The 13,472-nt window shown below is 40.2% G+C and overlaps 1 protein-coding gene across 19 annotated transcripts in view; it reads right to left on the minus strand.

Moving 5' to 3' along the window:
- Window positions 1-13,472, minus strand: part of LOC121856643 (neuronal acetylcholine receptor subunit alpha-7-like) — a 128,069-nt gene that overhangs the window by 73,033 nt on the left and 41,564 nt on the right. For 18 of the 19 annotated variants that reach the window (XM_042352302.1, XM_042352300.1, XM_042352299.1 and 15 more), the window contains 3 exons: window positions 8,547-8,727; window positions 5,827-5,902; window positions 2,241-2,435 (listed from right to left, as the gene is read on the minus strand). In XM_042352302.1, the coding sequence (XP_042208236.1) occupies window positions 2,241-2,435; window positions 5,827-5,902; window positions 8,547-8,727 (452 nt within the window). Of the gene's footprint in view, window positions 1-1,181; window positions 1,377-2,240; window positions 2,436-5,826; window positions 5,903-8,546; window positions 8,728-13,472 lie in introns of all 19 variants that reach the window. The other variant, XM_042352297.1, reaches the window with a different exon arrangement.

Genomic DNA, 13,472 nt, shown 5'->3' on the forward strand with positions numbered 1-13,472 from the left:
CAGAAAAATATTAACTTGAATATCAAGACGTCGTGAGAGGCGGTGTGTTTGCTGGTGGCCGATAGGGAGGAGGAGGAGGTCGACCCACACTGAGGATTTGGTCTTCAGCGTCGGCGAGGTGTACAAAAATGCGCTGACAGGAAATGGGTGAGATTTTTAGCCAGTTGTTTTACTTAAAAAGAGAAATTTAATTTAGATATTGGATTAGGGGCAGAATTTAAGTATGTGTAAAATGATCTTTGATTTTTTTAGATAAATTTAGTAGCCTTTTTCTCTTTTAGCAGGATCATAGTTAGTGATCTTTTGGTTTTGTTTATTGTTAATGAAAATATATTTATTTTTCAAAGGCCCCATATCTAGTCTACAAATGTTATATGAAATTACTGTCATTTTTTTTTGGCAAGTTCCAGTAAAATGCTAATCTAAAAATTCTTAATTATCTGAGTAAATGATTTAGCAACAATGTCTGACTTATACAATGTTCAGGTCTTAGAGTGACATCATGACCAACACAATATATGACGAATTAATAGAAGATAAAACTCATTAACTGTCTCTCAGAGGGCGGGGAGGCATAGAAATCGATCCAGCTTCCTCTTACCAACACAAGATACTGTAGTTGACTTTCTCTCTATAGTTCAACAATGAGGGGAAAAAATTGTTCTTTGAATCCTAGACACTATAAGCAGTTGTTAAATGTCATTACATATAATATAGAAATAGATATACAATATTTCACCGTAACATAAGATAGCCAGTAGTGTGTTGTCTGTGTGTTGTGATCTTCGTTTCATTATTGTACAGAAGCGGATCTTACTGTATCTAACTAACACAACATAACATAATCTTCACTAAATCTTTCAATACAAGCGTTCTCGATTTCTATGAGAGAGTTTTTTCATATATACTGAATGGAGTGTTTGAACCTTCCAATCAACTGAGTAATAATTGCAAGACTTATTTTTTTATATATATAGTTTATATATAGTTTCATCCTTTAGATCTAAGATAAGGATTACTCTCAGGTATATATCTTTTATGTTGTGGTCGAGTATGTTTTAGGGGTGAGCCCTCTGTGAGACAGTGGCTTCACGTTTACTTGTGTGAGCGCTGTGGTGGGTGGGTAAAGGCGAGTGTAGAGGCAGAGCAATAGAGGGAGGAGGCCGTAGTAAAGGCCATACCTAGGGTAAGTTTTTCGCCAGTGTCAGGGGGAAGTGAGAATCCAAGCAAAGTCATACTGCTTATCATGATACAGGGCAGAACCAGATTGTATAAGTAATAGATAGTGCGACGCCGAATCTTGATGTAGAAGGTAATGTCCACATAGGGCTCTGGGCAGCATTGGTACGTCAGTTCGTTTCGCTCACCAGGAACCTCTGTAAAATAACGTTAATTAGTGTAAAAAAAGGAGTGAGAGGAGCCTGAGGGGAGGAGACTGGAGGAGAGCGTCTCGTCATAGCTCGCTGGACGGCCACTGGGACTTTTGTTTTGATCAAGTGAGAGGAATAATAGTCTGAGTGTTTCCGCACCCATCGGCTCTCACACATCATCTCTTGGATTCTTTTCTTCTTCTTCTTTGCCTCTTATGGCTTCTCAATCGTGACAAGAGTAAAAAAAAAAAAATATATTTATAAATATTGAAAAATAAACAATTGTAGCCGGCGAAGGAATAGGAAAAGCAGAAATTGGTGGAACAACGGATAAGAAATAAGAGTATTTTGGGTTGGGTGGGAGATGGGATTTGGTTGTTGGTTTGTGAAGCTACCAGGAGCCGGGACTCTAATGGTTGGTTGTTCCCCTTCCGGCTCCTAGTTCAAGAAGTTCACCACCTCAGGAGGTCCTTAAATTAGTGTCTCTTCCGGCGCAGTTGGCGTGAGAAATCGGTGTTACCTGCCCCCCGTTAATGGGCAAACTGCTGAATCAAAACCATCGGTAATCACGGACAATCAGTCAAAATCCCGTCATTACCAAACTAACACTATAATATCAAATACTAATTACGTTTACAAGAGAGTAAAAAATGGATATAAAACGAATATAAACCATAATAATAATAACAATAATGATAATAATAATAATGGTACTCAATAATAATGATAATAACAATAATAATAATAATAATAACAATAATAATAATAATGATAAACAAGGACTATAGAACTCATAAGAGAGAGAGTTACAAGGTCTAATCATAACAGTGAAAGGAATGATTGTCCCAATGTATTAAAGGAAATGGTTACCTAGGGAGAGCTTCTCGCCACAGTCTGGGGGCAGCGTGAACCCCAGCACAGCCATTGACGCTATCAGCACACAAGGCAGAATAAGGTTGCAGAAATAATATAGTGTGCGCCTCCGTATGACAATTTCGAATGTAACGTCTACATACGGTTCGGGGCAACATTTGTAGTAAATGGCGTTTCTTTTCCCAGGGCAACCTAGAACATAAAAGGTAAGTGGTAAAAGTATGATATTATTTCCTAAGTATGACAACCGTGGAACCTGGGTACATGAGGGAGGCCGCTGGTGGTCACCCACCCACCACCTCTTGTTCACCTCCACTGGTGACAAACTTAGACAGTACAAGTGTTATTCCTTCTTTCCAGCCCGTGGTGACTCTTGTCCCGTACAACTACGGTGGATAACATTGAGTATATATATATATATATATATATATATATATATATATATATATATATATATATATATATATATATATATATATATATATATATATATATATATATATATATATATATATTACTTTATAAAGACTTAAGTTACAGCAGCAGGGAGTGTCTATATGCTTTACTTAACTACCCAGGTTTCACAGTATTTCGTCATCTGCCAAATCAAATATATCATTGTGTAAGTAAATCCTTAATGAATACTTTAGGCTACCATGACAACATACAGTGACAGTCCAATAACAGAGAAAATAATTTGATTTGGCATTCTTTAGCTCCCAAGAGTAGTGAAAAAATATTTAATCAACTTAGATCATGTTTAGTATAACAGGAAATAAACTAAATTTAAAAGCATCATTTATTATTTAAAGATTTTAGACAGACAAAGAGGAGGGAACAACACGTCAACAGGTTAAAAGGTTATGTCTCCACTGTTCCTCCCAGCCTCACACTCACGCAACATCATTCAGGAACATTAAACCAAACTTCCTTTAATCTCTAACTCTTGACGATATGAGAGATATTTCCTGAAACAGAAGTAGAAATATACCTTTTTCTCAAGTCTACCAAGAGATATACATCCCTCCAACAGTACCAGTAAACTCTTAGACCAACACGTAACTGACGGGAAATATCTGAACGTCGCATTAACCTGGCAAACACTGACACAAGAATCAATGGCAACTTTTGACTTAAATTCTATTATTATTTACATTTTTATTTTAGTACTATACTCGATGTGTGGATAAGTGGATCAGTTAATGAGGTTACCGTGTGAAAATCTAATGTGGATAAGTAGAACCAGTTAAGGCTACGGTGTGAAAAATTACTCGTGTTTTCTAACGGTGTGGCTGAATGGATCACATATCACCACCGTATAATTTAACTTCATGTTAGGTTGAGTTAGAAGGTAGTGATATGCTTCCACTTTCTCTCTCCTTATCTCTCGCTTTCTCTTGATTTTCTTCCTTCCTTCTCTATTATCTCTTCGTCTTCTCCGTTTCTCGACCCACACTCACCCCCCACCAATGTTGCTTCTTCTCTTTCATCTTCTCATTTTATTCTTCCTTCATTTGTCATCCTTGTTGTTGAGGTTCTCGTCTTTTGTCTCTTTCGTCTTTATCGTGTTTCTTGTTACCTCAAGTCTTCATTTTTGTACTTCCTCTTTTCCATTTTATTTTCATTCATTTCTTCCTTCTTCCATTATCCATAACTCACTTCATTCTTCTTCTTTCATGTTATTTTGTCTTATTAATTTCTACTGTTTCTTGTTCTTGCATGTGGAGGGGGGGTGGGGGGGGTGGGTTCATCAGCCCAGAATGCCCGTCTTTAATTACCTGACTGACGGATTATTTTCGAATGAGAGGGAGATTTTATTTCTTCAATGTAAGTTAACGCAGCCAAATGACTTGATTTTGTTCATTGATTATCTAGAGAGTGTGTGTGTGTGTGTGTGTGTGTGTGTGTGTGTGTGTAGAGTGTGTGTGAGTGTGTGTGGAGTGTGAGTGTGAGTGTGTGTGTGTGTGTGGAGTGTGTGTGTGTGTGTGTGTGTGGAGTGTGCGTGGAGTGTGTGTGAGTGTGTGTGTCTCACTTGTGTAAGGCGTAAGATAACTCCTGAGTAAAGATTATAACTATTTCTTCACTCTCACTACATCATTATCTCACTAGTTATCACGATTTTGCATTTTTCTTCGTCTTTTTTTTCATTTTCATGTTAATTATCACTCGTTTTCTTCACTTCTTTAATTCACCAATAAGAGGAGCAAGGTGTTGGCTAAGGAGGAGGACAGCAGCAGTCTTGTCACCTTATCCAGGACTCAACACCCGTTTATCTTGGTAAAGCGGGGTGAAGAACTTGCTCTTCAATCTGCCTTTCTCTCTCTCTCTTTCTTTCCCTGTAAGTCACATTTATCATATCTTTCTCCTCCTCCAACATTATCCGCATTTGTCTTTCTTCATTTCTCTCTTTCTATCTGTTTATCTCATCTGATCACTGTTTCTCTTTCATTAAAAACACCCTTTACTTTTCTCTTCCATCTCCTTCCATCATCTCCTTTCTCCATCATTCTCCTTCCAATATCTGTTCCGTATTCACTCCTAGCGTCCGTATATCAAAGGCACACACACACACATACACACACTCGAGGTTAAATCTAAGGAATGATTTACTTAACCTTTACATAATAAACAAGGTTCAGAAACTATACCTTTAAACGTTCTCGGGGTCAGAGGTCAGGTTTGGCCAGGTGTGTCGTTCATACACATACGAGGGAGGCTATAATAAGTCTTACCATGTGTGGTGTGGTAGGGAGGGGAAGAGTTTTTTTGTGTTTCAATGTTGCAGTTAAGTCATATTTGGTTGGAAATAATCATCTCACTATATCTGTGCTGACATAAATAAGAGATTGATGGATGTATCTTATATAAATTTTTACCCTCCCTTTCCTTGTATCCTTCATTCATTCTTTCTTTCCTTCATTCATTCCTTCCTTGTATCCTTCCTTCATTCCTTCTTTATATCCTTCATTCCTTCCTTCCTTCTTTCCTTCATTCCTTCTTTCTTTCCTTCATTCCTTCTTTCTTTCCTTCATTCCTTCTTTCATTCCTTCTTTCTTTCCTTCCTTGTATCCTTCCTTCATTCCTTCTTTCATTCCTTCTTTCTTTCCTTCATTCCTTCTTTCATTCCTTCTTTCTTTCCTTCATTCCTTCTTTCTTTCCTTCCTACCTTCCACCCAACGTTATCATAATCTCATTTACACACGTACATACATTCCCCCAGATCCTCTTCAGACAACAAGCACTTGCACCCACACTGATATCCACAGCCACGCCCATACCTGCATTATCCCACAACAATTCCGCCCACAACCATCACCCACAGTCATCCATAAACATACTGGCAAATACAACCATTATCCACACGTCCACAGCTACACCCACAGCTATACCCACAGCTATACCCACAGCTATATCAACAGCCACGCCCACAGCTACACCCACAGCCACGCCCACAGCCACGCTCACGACCACGTCCACAGCCACGCCCACAACCACGTCCGCAACCACGTCCACACCCACGCCCACACCCACATCCACGTCTACATCCACGCCCACAGCCACGCCCACTAGATCAGTAACTTACCAATAAGGTCCCATTCCCCGTTCTTGATGAAATCGCTGAGGTCGCCACCGTCCTCAGACTGTAGCTGGAGATCGAGCTGAAAGAGGAGCAGGTGTTAGGCAGGTGTTAGGTGGGTGTTAGTGAGGTGTTAGTGGGGTGTTAGGTGGGTGTTAGTGAGGTGTTTTTGAGGTGTTAGTGAGGTGTTAGTGAGGTGTTAGGTGGGTGTTAGGTGGGTGTTAGGCAGGTGTTAGTGAGGTGTTAGGTGGGTGTTAGGCAGGTGTTTGTGAGGTGTTAGTGAGGTGTTAGTGGAGCAGTATTAGGCAGGTGTTAGGCAGGTGTTAGTTAGGGGTGTTGAGCAGGTGTTAGTGAGGTAAGCTACAGGTGTTAGTGAGGTATTAGGCAGGGTGTTAGTGAGGTGTTAGGCAGGAGTTAGTGAGGGTGTTAGACAGGTGTTAGGTGAGGTGTTAGGCAGTGTTAGTGAGGTATTAGGCATGTGTTAGTTAGGTGTTGAGCAGGTGTTAGTGAGGTGTTAAGCAGGTGTTAGTGAGGTATTAGGCAGGTGTTAGTGAGGTATTAGGCAGGTGTTAGTTAGGTGTTGAGCAGGTGTTAGTGAGGTATTAAGCAGGTGTTAGTGAGGTATTAGGCAGGTGTTAGTGAGGTGTTAAGCAGGTGTTAGTGAGGTATTAGGCAGGAGTTAGTGAGGTGTTAGACAGGTGTTAGTGAGGCGTTAGACAGGTGTTAGTGAGGCGTTAGACAGGTGTTAGTGAGGCGTTACACAGGTGTTAGTGAGGTCTTACTGAGGTAAACTTGCATACTTATAAATCTTGAAGAATCATTTCGGAAAATATTAAATAAATACTGTTGATATTTTTATCATCTATAATAATAATAATAATAATAATAATAATAATAATAATAATAATAATAATAATAATAATTTTAGCATTATACACAAGGCTTATTTCTCTAACTTAATTATATCTGAATGTTTTTTGATGATAAATCTTAAGAGAGAGAGAGAGAGCGAATTTCAATGCAAAATTTAATATTATCATTTATTTAATCATAAAAAAACAACATAATTTATCATACTAATTACCTCTAGAACCTGTTTATCATTAATAAAATAACTCAATTATTATAACACAATTATTTAACATATCTCGGACACATATAATTGTAGGTGACACATATGTAGTATCTACCTGACACTTACTGTATTACTTCACACAGGTAAAACTTATTTATATCTCATTAGTTAAATTATCTAACTCAGGTGAAGATAACGTGATACAGAGGGGAATTATTAGTTTTTCCTTCTATTTAATCTTCTATCTGTCTATGTATAATTAGTATAGATTCAGAATATGTACGATTATATATTTAAAAAAATCATATAAGAATTTCAGGACAAAAGTCAAAATACAGAAAATATATGAAAACTTGACCTCTAACTAAGTATAAGTGCGAGACTGTACATGATATGGTAATGTGAGCACATTGTAATTTAAGTACATCTTATTTGTGCCATGAATTTGGGTGATTATTCTTATTAAAAGTGTGTAGTGTACATAGTGTAGTGCACATGTGTACATGGGTGTAGTGCATAGGTGAGGTGTACATAGGTTAGGTGTATATGTGTGGGGTGTACATAGATTGTGGTATACATAGGTGAGGTGTACATGGGTGGGGTGTACATGTGTGAGGTGTACATGTGTGGGGTGTACATGGGTGTAGTGCACATGGGTGGGGTGTACACAGGTGAGGTGTACATGTGTGTAGTGTACATGGGATGTAGTGTTCATGGGTGCAGTGTGCATGGGTGGGGTGTACATGGGTGTAGTGTACATGGGTGTAGTGTACATAGGTGAGGTGTACATGGGTGAGGTGACATGGGTGTAGTGTACATGGGTGTAATGGGTGAGGTGTACATGGGTGTAGTGGTACATGGGCGTGATGGGTGAGGTGTACATGGGTGTAGTGTACATGGGTTAGTACATTTTCTTGGGTTTAGTATTTCCTTTGTGCTTCTACCTGTGTTTGTACCTGTACCTGTGTGTGTACCTGTACCTGTACCTGTGTCTGTACCTGTGTCTGTACCTGTGTCTGTACCTGTACCTGTGTCTGTACCTGTGTCTGTACCTGTACCTGTACCTGTACCTGTGTTTGTACCTGTACCTGTGTTTGTACCTGTACCTGTGTTTGTACCTGTACCTGTGTTTGTACCAGTACCTGTGTTTGTACCTGTACCTGTGTTTGTACCTGTACCTGTGTTTGTACCTGTACCTGTGTTTGTACCTGTACCTGTGTTTGTACCTGTACCTGTGTTTGTACCTGTACCTGTGTTTGTACCTGTACCTGTGTTTGTACCTGTACCTGTGTTTATACCTGTACCTGTGTTTATACCTGTACCTGTGTTTGTACCTGTACCTGTGTTTATACCTGTATCTGTGTTTATACCTGTACCTGTGTTTGTACCTGTACCTGTGTTTACTGTAATTGTCTCTCTACCTGTAGTGGATTTTCTAAATGACTAAAATGAGACAACTTGAAATACAATTCATATCTATATACACCTAAGGGGATTAATTACTAAAACATAGTTATTTATCTCCCCTCCCCCCTCTCTCTCACCCCACCCACCCCCTCTCTCTCTCTTACTCCCCTTCACACACACCCAAACACACACACCCACACACACCCACACACACACACCCACACACACCTTCCCTTCCCCATACCTGCCATCCTGAGTACGTCCAGGACCCAAACTTCATCTTGCACCGCTGATCATCGAAGGGGAACCAGGTAATATCTATTTTACAAGTCGATTTAAATATTCCTGGTGGGATGTAGAGGCAGTTCCCGTTGGATGAGACCACCACCTTGGTCTGATAGGTGCCGTCGAAACCCTCATCAGCGCTGCAAGAGAGAGGGAATGAGATGGAAACGGGGGAAATTGAAATCTATTGTAAGTTAGTGTAGAAAAGTGGAGTAGAAAGTTTTGTTTTCTTGATCTGGTAGGAGTGAAAGTTGTGTGTATGTGGAGAGAGAGAGAGAGAGAGAGAGAGAGAGAGAGAGAGAGAGAGAGATTAACGTGTATTTTTTTATAACTCTTCTCATCTTACGTAATAAAAAAAATCCATCTCACATTATATATAATTCATATAGACAGTAGTATATTTTACAGGGTGTGATAGAATGTTTATAACTGATTTATAAACATAGGTATACCGTATGTGATAGATTTTATAGTTTACTGAAAATTATCTGAAACCAATAGATTACAGAATAGAAAGCTAACTAATTTATCTAATTTTATCATTAATTTTAACACTAAATAATCTGTATCATTTATGTATTTATAATTATATATGTATGTATATATATAATTAGATGTATGTATATATGTAGAGACGTGTATATATGTATAATGGATATTTACTTACCCTTTTCAATGAGTCTGTATTAGGATTTGTGGGATGTGAAACTTACATATAAATCTCACACAGTATATATACAGTGTCACATAGGTTTCCTCACACAGTATATAAACAGTGTCACATGGGGTTTCTCACACAATATATAAACAGTGTCACTAAGAACACACACACACACACACACACACACACACACACACACACACACACACACACGTAGCAAGGCATTCATGGTGAACAACGGTATAAAGTCATCATATGTTAAGTGGCGTGCCTCTGTGTAATGTGCTGAGACCGATATTGTTTGTCTAGTTCAGGGATACTTTAAAATCAGCATATTGTGAGAACATTTACAGAATATTCTCTCTCAGCTTTTAGTAAGTCGTGTATATGGAGGCCAAGATTCATTAATGAGAAATAAAAGTGGCCATTATAACTGTAAGGAAGTGTAGTACATGTCCCAGCATAAAGGAGACAATTCCTAAAGATCCGAGTGCTATGATAACGAAATGATTCCTCGGATCATTGTGAGCAGAAGACGAATTTTGTTAATTTATACGACGATCCTACACGTACAGTAGAGAGCCTTTAGGAAGACTTCTGAGAGGTACTGTACTAACACACTTGAAGCCCTGTGACTCTGTTATGGCTCTCAGATACACCAGAGACTACTGATTGATCGGGAAGGCCCAGCGGAGGGCGACCAAATGGGTGGCAGCGCTCAAACACCTCACTATACAGAGGACCAAAAGATGATTCTGAAAGGAGTACAGTCACCTTAATGGGCATTGTTTAGTCAGCCTACATATCGGGAAGTATCTGATGATCGCCCTACTAGAGGTCAGAGCTTCAAAGTATGAAAACTATCAGCATGGAAAACTGTCAGAGCTGCCTTTTGAAGAGGTGGACTCGTGAAATAACCTGCCAGAGAACAGTATAATCTGACGAACACAAACATGTTGAGGTACGCTCAAGAGACTGTACGTGATTAATTCCTCCCAACAGTTCGTCTCAGAGAATAGACCAACCGCCCGACCGACGAGTAAGTTGGCACACACGCACCCAGTCTACTACCATAGTAAGCAGACCCTTTCTCACCTCCCTCAACTCTCCCCTTCCCCACCAAGTAACCGGTACTCTGATTGTTGATTAACTCACCGTGATTAATATACAGTGACAATTTCAACTCGAAAAATGGAAACAAGTGTTGACAGAGGAAACACCAGTGAGGCAAAGGACCAAATGAGAGGAGGAAGGACCCCAACCTATTAACACCTGGACCCTGTGTGAGAGGCCCTCGTCAACCATGTGTGATCCACTATACGACTACACCACGTGGACTGAAGCCGACAACACCCTGTGATCGTCCAGCTGTACAACACCACAGCTGCATCAGGGAGGTCAACAACACCCTGTGATCGTCCAGCTGTATAACACCACAGCTGCATCAGGGAGGCCGACAACACCCTGTGATCGTCCAGCTGTACAACACCACAGCTGCATCAGGGAGGTCAACAACACCCTGTGATCGTCCAGCTGTATAACACCACAGCTGCATAAGGGAGGCTGACAACATCCTGTAATCGTCCAACTGTACAACACCACAGCTGCATCAGACCTGGGACCAACATCTCCCCAACCACAGTGACAACTATCAGACCCCTGTTAACAGCGAGGCAGCCAAACAACCACGTGACTCAGAGATAACTTGTATTTTGCTCAACGTCTCCTTGTATTAAAAACCTTTGTTATACACTCCACTACCCCATGCCTAATACTCTATTGTCCTTTTGTCCAGTGTGTATTTTTAGCCTTTAGTTTTTGTGCTGTCCAATAATCCGTTCATTATTATTATTATTACACACACACACACACACACACACACACACACACACACACACACACACACACACACACACACACACACACACACACACACACACACACACACACACACACACACACACACACACACACACACCAACTCTGCCTTAACATATCGATGATAATTGCCTCAGTACTTAGATGTGATAATATAAAAAGATAATCGGCTAAAAAAAAAATAATTAAAGATAAATGGATAAACAATTCGACCCATGAGAAGTGATGTGGGATGTAGGAGTCATGAATCTGTTTGTTGTCCCGTGTAGGAGAGAATACACGGTTCAGTCGGGGTCAAAAGTTCACTCCTTCTCACAATGAAGCAGTATCGACCTCCAAAGTGAGATGAATCAGTCAAGATAAGTCAGTTTGGAGACTCATTCCCGTACCTTAGGATATGAAGGGAAAAACGATGTGGTAAGTGAAATATGCAGACACAAACATCGAAGTTAAATGACTCTGATTTAAGATGATTCTTTATTAAAATCTGGACATTGTTTTCCGATGTCTTTGTATATAAGATGACTATATATGGTCGTTCGAAGTGTTTAAATGCATTTGAAAAACGCCTCTTAACACGCATACCAACCTTCCCTGGACATCACGAGTTGCATGTAGCATTCTGGAAGTCATCACAGTTAGGTTAGGTTAGGTTAGGTTAGACATGTATAATTATATTTTTGTTTTTAATAAGAGACTAGGGTAAAAAAAATATCGATAAAACAACAACAAAAATATTAAAATAATCAAAACAAATTGGAACCTAAAATGAAGATTGTGGTTAGGTTGAAGGCTCTCACAGCTGGTCGTTTATGGTACATCTCTCTTAACACAACTGATATCACAGCAGCTTATCTATCCTTCATTATTATTTCTTATTTCTATATATTTTTTCCTTTGATAAACGCAAGCATTTATATTTCAGCTAATAAACTCACCTAACCCTGGGAGTAAGGTCATTCCTTGCACCACCACCGAGACTGGGAGGAGTGAGAATTACCAACCCAGAGGAACTTGCTGCCACTGAACATCAGAAGTCTGTCAAGTTCCCGGCAGCCCTCACTGAGCACATAGTACCTCAAAATGCAGCTAGTGATGTAGACACCATGGAATTACATAAAATTGAACGTTCCATTATGACAGAACGGCAGCACACCCAAAGCAAAAAACTCCAACAACTGATGCAACAACTGCCAGTGTACTTGAAGAGAGAAGTAACTGTAGCGCGGGAGGTTGGCGCCTGAAACTGGCTAACAATGATACCGGAAAGAGCAAAGGACTTCAGCCTTAATAAACAAGAATCAAAAGATGTCCGTGCTCAGGTATGGTAGACCAGTGGAAGGCATGGTCATCCAGTGCATGTGTGGAAAATCCTACATCAACCACACCACGGTATGCAAGATGGGAGGTTTTGTATGTATATGCCTCGACAAAGTAAGGGGCCTCACAGCACATATCCTGGAGGAAATATGCTGCAACATCATTGTGGAACTGACCCTCCTCCCACTGGACGGTGAGCGCTTCCTCTACTGGATTGCCAACACAACCAACGAAGCCCAAGTGGATGTCAGTGCTCGAGGATTGTGGACGAGGGGACAGCGACCCTTTTATGACATCAGAATCTTTGATCCTCTGGTCGCATGTTACCGTGACTTGTCTCTCGAGGCTGCACATAGGAAGAACGAGAATGACAAGAACAGAGCAAATGCACAGAGCATCCAAAATGTGGATCAAGGCAGCTTCACTCCTCTAGTGAGCACAACTTCAGACAGGATGGGACCAAGTGCATGATGTATCTATGCCAGACTGGCCGAGATGCTATCAGAACAGAAGCAGGAACCCAGATGTTACATCGTGGTCTGGTTGAGGTGTTGGCTATTATTCTCTTTGCTCAGGTCTGCTCTGCTGTGTCTCAGGGGAACAAGATCATCGGTCCCTAAACCAACAGAAGATCTTGGCAATTAAATCCGTTTGAAGAAAATTAAAACAATCAATACATCGTTCTTTTCAATGACAGACAGAGAGACAGGCAGACAGACAGCGTTGTATTAGCCGAGTTCCTTTTTGCCACCCTGACTTAAAAACAATTGACGAGGTTCAGTATAACGAGATTCTACAAGTAAGAAAGACAAAGCTCCTTTACTCTACATCTGTTCAAGTCATATCACGCGAAAAAGATAACAGCTGGACGCACAAAAGTTATACACTACTGCGTCCTTTTCCAGCTATATCACGCTTAAGCTTATCTATAATCTAAAACATTGACAGATGGACAGGTTGTGTTGTGTTGGGGGGGATCCATAGTTCACCCAGATAATGGAGACTAGGTGGAGGTAATGTGGAAGG

Source organism: Homarus americanus, unplaced genomic scaffold (assembly GCF_018991925.1).
Source record: "Homarus americanus isolate GMGI-L3 unplaced genomic scaffold, GMGI_Hamer_2.0 scaffold13603, whole genome shotgun sequence".
Lineage (NCBI taxonomy): Eukaryota > Metazoa > Arthropoda > Malacostraca > Decapoda > Nephropidae > Homarus > Homarus americanus.